Consider the following 6,571-nt stretch of genomic DNA (forward strand, 5'->3'; position numbering starts at 1 on the left):
CACATGTAAACTGGGAGGATAAATGCTGGGAATGGTTTCTCTCCCTCTCAAGGGATAGTGAGACAATATGAGAAAACATGATAGGAGAAAAATCGAATATTATTTTTATGTCACCTGATCACGCCTGCAGGTGGCATTACCGACACTAAATGCCAACCAATGTTTATGCATTTTTATTTGTGATGCCAGGAGATGCCTCAGGTAAACAGCTGGCAACTGAGAATCTCACAGCTGTCATTTATGCAGCTTCAGCCAGCCCTGAGCTGCTTCTATTAGCTAGTTCTTACCATACTTATTCCCATCTTCGCCTTTGGCACTGATCCTTCTCCCCAGGACTTGCAGGTGTTTGCCACTGGTGCGGCTGTACAACTGGTACAAGCGCACATACTTGCGACTTGTGTCATCCCTCAACCTGGTGTGATTCTCCACATGAGGCCTGAAATCCGTGTCCTCCTCCAGTGAGGCCTGCGGAAGAAAAAAAGAGACCAACAGTCAAAGCAAAAATAAAGGAAAGGTTGTCTATTCTACCCTCAGTAAACCTGTGGTCACTGGAACTATGTGTACTAACACAAAGTATTGTTCCTTGATCACCCCTGTATGCATTGGCCTACTCTGACTCCCAGCTAAGCATTACCCCGATTTTTAAATTCTCATCCTCGTTTTCAAATATTTTCATGGCCTCTTCCCTCTCTATCTCTGTAATATCCTTCAGCGACATAACCTTCTGAGATATCAGTACTCATCTAATTCTGCCCTCTGAACATATGGATCAGGAGCAGAAATAGACCTTCGGCCCCTCGAGTCAGCTCTACCATTTATTAAGCCCCTGGCTGATCTCTTTGTGTTTCAAATTCCCATTGTGTTTCGGATTATCTCTTGAACATCTCTGATTTTAATTGCTGCACAATTTCTGGCAGTGTCTTAACTGCCTTGGCCATAAACTCTGGAATTCCCCCCATAATTCTCCTTACCTCTCTTTCTGTCTTTAAGATTCTCTGCAATGTCTACTTCTTTTGACAAAACTTGTCCTATTATTATCTTATGTGGCTTGCTGTCAAATTTTGCTTGACCATATTGCTGTGAAACAGCCTTGGACATTCGGTTACATTTGAGTTGTATATATAAATTTCTGTGGGACTTTCCTCTGTTGCTGTGGTTCAGCTGGTAGCACTTTTTGCTCAAATTTGGAAGGATGTGGGTTCAAGGCCCCATTCCAGAAAAACAATTGAGTGCAGTACTGTGGGGTGTTGCACTGCCAAAGATTAAATATTTTGGGTGAGATGTTAAACTGAGGCTCCATCTGCTTTCTCAGGTGCATATGAAGGATCCCACAGAACTATTTGAAGAACAGGTCCTTTCTTCCACAACAAAGAGTCACCCAGACTCGAAACATTAGCTCCCTTCTCTCTCCGCAGATACTGTCAGACCTGCTGAGATTGTCCAGCATTTTCTGTTTTGTTTCAGATTCCAGTATTTGTAGTAATTTGCTTTTATCTTAGGTCATTTCTCCTGATGTCCTGCTACTTCTTATCCCTCATTACTAAAACACATTGCCTGGTCACTACCACATCCTTATTTTATGACATCCGAACGTCCCTAAATTCTTTGCAGCCATTGACATAGAATCATAGTATCCCTACAGTGTAGAAGGAGACCATTTGGCCCATCGAATCTGCACGGCCCTCTGAAAGAGCACCCTACCCAGGCCCATGCCATCACCCTATCCACGTAACTCAGTAACTCCACCTAACCTTTTGGACACGAAGGGGCAATTTATAATGGCCAATCACCTAACCTGCATATTTTCGACTGTGGGATGATACCCACGCAGACATGGAGAGAACGTGCAAACCCTACACAGACAGTCACCCGAGGCCAAAATTGAACCTAGGTCCCTGGCGCTGTGAGGCAGCTGTGCTAACCACTGTGCCATGGTGGCATACTTTCAGTTGTGTAATTACTTGCACTCGCGGAAACACAGCAGCCAATGTGTGCAAGGCAAGCTCCCACAACAGCAATGTGACAATGATCAGATAACCTGTACTTTTTAAATGTTGGTTGAGAGATTATGATAACTCTCACGCGTATCTTTCATTCATTGATCTCCTTGTGGGACTGATTGAGGACGTGTTCCCATGGCCTGTCCAGCTGGGACCCATTGTTGAGCATTTTAAATACCGTCCGAAACCCAACATTTATCTTTGTGTGTCCTGGATTACTCCAGGGATCGCTGTAGGCCAGCATACCAGGAATATTTACTTCCTGTACCAGCCTCCCTGAACAGGCGCCGGAATGTGGCGATAAGGGGCTTTTCACAGTAACTTCATTTGAAGCCTACTTGTGACAATAAGCGATTTTCACCTAAGATGGCAAACTTCATTTGGTTGGATAGCTCTTTGGAATGGCAGCACCTCAGCTTGCCGCTGCATTGGTTTGTCTGCATGGATTATGTACTACAATCTATGGAGTATAACATTATCCACAACCTTTCCACTCAGAGCGTGGAGGTCTAGCAACTGAGACACGAGCTAATGAGGTTCTAATTTACCATGAGGGTTTGCACAAGAAAAGCATCTTTTGATTTTTGACACTTGGAGGATAGTAAGGCTTGCAATTACTGTAAATATTCTGTTTCTAGTGAATACTATTCATTTATCTGTTTAATGTTAAATAAAACTATCTGCTCGGTTTTAATTTGAGTCTCGGTCTGATACAGTGTACATGGGGGCGCGCGGTAGCACAGTGGTTAGCACTGCTGCCTCACAGCGCCAGGGACCCGGGTTCAATTCCAACCTCAGGTGTCTGCCTGTGTGGAGTTTGCATGTTCTCCCTTTGTCTGCATGCATTTCCTTCGGGCACTCCGGTTTCCACCCACAATCCTAAATGTGCAAGTTAGGTGGATTGGCCATGTTAAATTTTCCCTTATGGTCCAAAGATGTGCAGGTTAGGTGGGGTTACAGGGATAGGGTGGGGGGAGTGAGCCTAGGTCGGGTGGTCTTTCGGAGAGTCAGTGCAGACTCAATGGGCTGAATGACCTCCTTCTGCACTGTAGGAATTCTATTGATCCTCCAGCTATCTAATTTTTTGGGTTCAAACTCCACTCCTGGGACTGCAGCATACAGCCTTGCACATTCCTGAGGAAATGTGACAGCCCCTATTTTGGATGAGAGTCACATCATCCTTCTCAGTTAGGTATAAAAATATCTATCTGACACCATTAGAAGAAGAGTTAAGAAGTTCTGACGTGGCCTCAGCCAACTAAAACCAGATGATCTGGTAATTTATGTCACTGTCCCTTGTATAAACCTTAGTCTTTATCTTTTTCAGAGACCCTCACTATTGCAAAAACCTCTTTGGCTTCCGGTTCCCAAATTGGGCCCATTTCTTTCAGTGGGGCAGGTGCAGAGTTGGCTCAGCTTCCCAGGAATGTTTACAGTCAGTCTGCACCGATTCTCAGAGCACTGACTTTTATTTGAATATAGCACCTTTTGTTTCCAAATATCATCTTAAATTGATTTCTCATTAGCAGAATGAACCCAAGGTTTCCCCTCCCTCCCCTCCCCACCCACTTTGTAACAAGGAATTAGAAATAAGTCTCCCAGGCTATGGCGTTCCTGGTCTATAAACTACTCCAAGCTGAAAAGCAAGCATCTGGAAATATTCCAGTTCTATATATATATTCACTCAGACTGTTCTTTGTTTTGAGGGTCGCACCTAGTTCCACAAAATGATTGCACATTGTTTAAAAATGAGCAGATCGAGTGCCAGGTCAGCAAGGAAAATGTCCCTTTAAAAATACTGCATTAGTATAATGAAAACGAACAAGATTTATACCTTACAATAATTGCAATTACATTAAGTGCGACCCAATTGCGGAATGGACTTGTATTCTCAGATCAGAGCTATATTCTGGGAGAGAATTGAATGGCTATTTTAAACATTCTGCAGCCCTGTCAAACATCAATTCTTAACTCAAACCAGGAAATACTAAGCTTAATAACATATCATACTTACCTCGGTCCCAAAGCACAGGAGCAACACGTGTAAATATCTGAATGAGAGAAGATACAAAAAAATAAGTGTTTCGCACTGCCAGACACTCATGCTTCGCTGCAAATTTCATTTAATTTCGCCTTAAAAGCAGACCCCCTTCCCCCTTCAATAAAATAGCATTAGAAGTACCAATACAATCATAAATTAAAACAGTAACTCGGTCAGAAAGTTGCAAGATGCTTACAGGCAAATGAACGTTGAACAGGCCGGGTTCATAGCTCTGGATGTTCAAAGGGTATAAATTTAAAAAAAATAAAAAATCTGATAACGATTGCAAGAGGAGAGCGAAAACAAACAACAACAACAAAATAAAAGGGGCAGAAATAAATTAAAAGCGGTCAATCCGTCCGACTGCTGCTCGGTGCCACCTGAAGGACTGGAGTGTGGGGGAGTCAGGTCTCCCTTCTGGGATTTGGTGCTGCTGTGAAGAGGCAGGAGGTGAAGCGAAGGGTGTCTCAAAGCTCCTCACAGCGGCATCAACCAACCTTGTGTGCAGCGCCCAGAGGTGGAAGGTAATCGGCTCCTCCAGCTCATTTAAACAGCAGCCTTCCCTCGATCAATTCCATTCAGGGGACCCACCCTTCAACAAAACAGCTTGCAGAATGCATCTCCTTGCACGTGAAATAATCCCTGGATAAAAGGTGCAGCCCAGGCGAATACTTTACTCTGACGGTCTTTTTATTTCCTTTTATCCCTTGATCCGAGATTCGATCCTCTCTCTCTCTCTCTCTCTCGCTTTACCTTCTGATTAATTCACCATGTGTGCTTGTAGGATGAACACACACAAACACACACACACACACAGCAAGGTAGAGAAAGAGGTGTGACAGACTGCCTTCCTTCTCCACCCCACGTCAATCCGGACCATGCCAATTCCACATCCCAGCAGAGCTGCCTGCAATCGCCTGGAGTTGTCCAGCCCAGCCGGTGTCACTCTGTCTGTGAGAGCCCCTTTGCCTTCTCCGTCCCGTCCTATCACATCAACCCCATCTCCCTCTCAACATGACCCCCTCCCCCCCCCCCCCCCCACAGCAGCGACCGGCATTCCGCTATCTCAGGGCAGAACAGAGAGAGAAACTCACAGGAACAACATTATAGATTTATATCAGTAAAGAAAGACGATAATGAAATATTCATTCCAGGAATGAGAGAGAGTCTTGTGGGTGCTCCGTTTAATGCTGCTTGTAGAGCTGACACTGACCTCCCCTGCCCCTCTCCTGTGAGCATGACTGACATCAGTGCTAACTGGTCAGATCTCATTCCAGTCCCTTTCTCTCTCTCTCTGTTTTGGTCAGTACAGATTTTTTCTAATAGGAACTATGCTTGTTTTTCCTCTTTAAAATTCCCAGTGAGGTGTTTTGACTATTTGAGTTACTTTGTTGAGCGACACTGCAATAAATAAAGCAAGGGGTGGGGGTAATAAAGTCAAAATTGACCCTGAGTTGGAGCCGGATAGAGACAGGAACAAACACACAAGATTCATAAATAAAACATAGAGAAACAGGAAGAGGGAAAGACAGAGAGAGATGAGCAACTAAAGCTGGGAGGAAAAACAGAGAAGGAGGCAATGCTAAATAATGCAGGGAGCAGAGACAGGCAAGCTAGACAGACCAGAGGGAACTAAATGGAACAGGGAGAATAATGAGACAGACAGGAAGAAGGACACAGAGAGAGAGAAAGGCAGAGAAACTCACAGGGCTGTGAGAACTGCCAGGATATTGGGGTCAGAGGATATCAGACACTCTGGGTTGTGAACTGGAGACTGAAAATGTCAGAAAATTAGTGAATATATTCTTGCAAGGAAATTGCATCTGTCATCTTCCCCATACACCTGATATATTCAGCTCAGTGTCCCAGACCCTTCTAATTATCAATTCAAAATTAGTTTACAAGCATACAAATGATGCATTTTTGGAGACAAAACCAACAAAAATTGACACATTTTCAAATAAGTTTCCAGAAGCAGGTGAGCTGTAAGGACATATTGGAATATTGGACGCCAGATAAATAATTACTCAAAGAAAAAATGTTTAAGTTTGAGGCCTATATTTAAGAATAGAGTTCCTCCTCATGTATACCAGTAATATCCAAGCAAGTCAATGGAATTGACCAAACCAGTCTAGATTGAGGAATTTTAATCCATTGAACCATAGAATCCCTGCAGTTCATCAGGAGGCCATTTAGCCCGACCCTTTGAACGAGCACCCTACCTGAGCCAACTCCCCCGCCCTATCCCCCAAACCTGCACATCATTGGACTGTGGGAGGAAACCCACGCAGACACGGGGAGAACTTACAAACTCCACACAGACAGTCAGCCAAGGCTGGAATTGAACCCGAGTCCCTGGCGCTGTGAGGCAGCAGTGCTAACCACTGTGTCACCGTGTCCCCCCTTATATTAATGTGTTAAGCCTAAAGCCATTTCTGCTTGTGTTTTGTGTGATCCTTTGTACTATAGTTGAACTTTTAATCTACCTGTGTCAGACCGTACCCACAAAACTGGCCACAACTCCAAGTCA

At 44.2% G+C, this 6,571-nt stretch overlaps 1 protein-coding gene across 2 annotated transcripts in view; it reads right to left on the minus strand.

Annotated features, from left to right (window-relative positions):
• Positions 1-4,943, minus strand: part of LOC119965033 (fibroblast growth factor 18-like) — a 113,446-nt gene extending 108,503 nt beyond the window's left edge. The window contains exons 1-3 of one of the 2 annotated variants that reach the window (XM_038795244.1): positions 4,633-4,943; positions 4,015-4,051; positions 288-465 (exon numbers count right to left, since the gene is read on the minus strand). In XM_038795244.1, coding sequence (XP_038651172.1) covers positions 288-465; positions 4,015-4,051; positions 4,633-4,661 — 244 coding nt within the window. In that variant the 5' untranslated portion in view covers positions 4,662-4,943. Of the gene's footprint in view, positions 1-287; positions 466-4,014; positions 4,052-4,237 lie in introns of both variants that reach the window. The other variant, XM_038795243.1, reaches the window with a different exon arrangement.
• Between the last annotated feature and the right edge of the window lie 1,628 nt (positions 4,944-6,571).

Source organism: Scyliorhinus canicula, chromosome 4 (genome assembly GCF_902713615.1).
Source record: "Scyliorhinus canicula chromosome 4, sScyCan1.1, whole genome shotgun sequence".
In the NCBI taxonomy this organism is placed as follows: domain Eukaryota; kingdom Metazoa; phylum Chordata; class Chondrichthyes; order Carcharhiniformes; family Scyliorhinidae; genus Scyliorhinus; species Scyliorhinus canicula.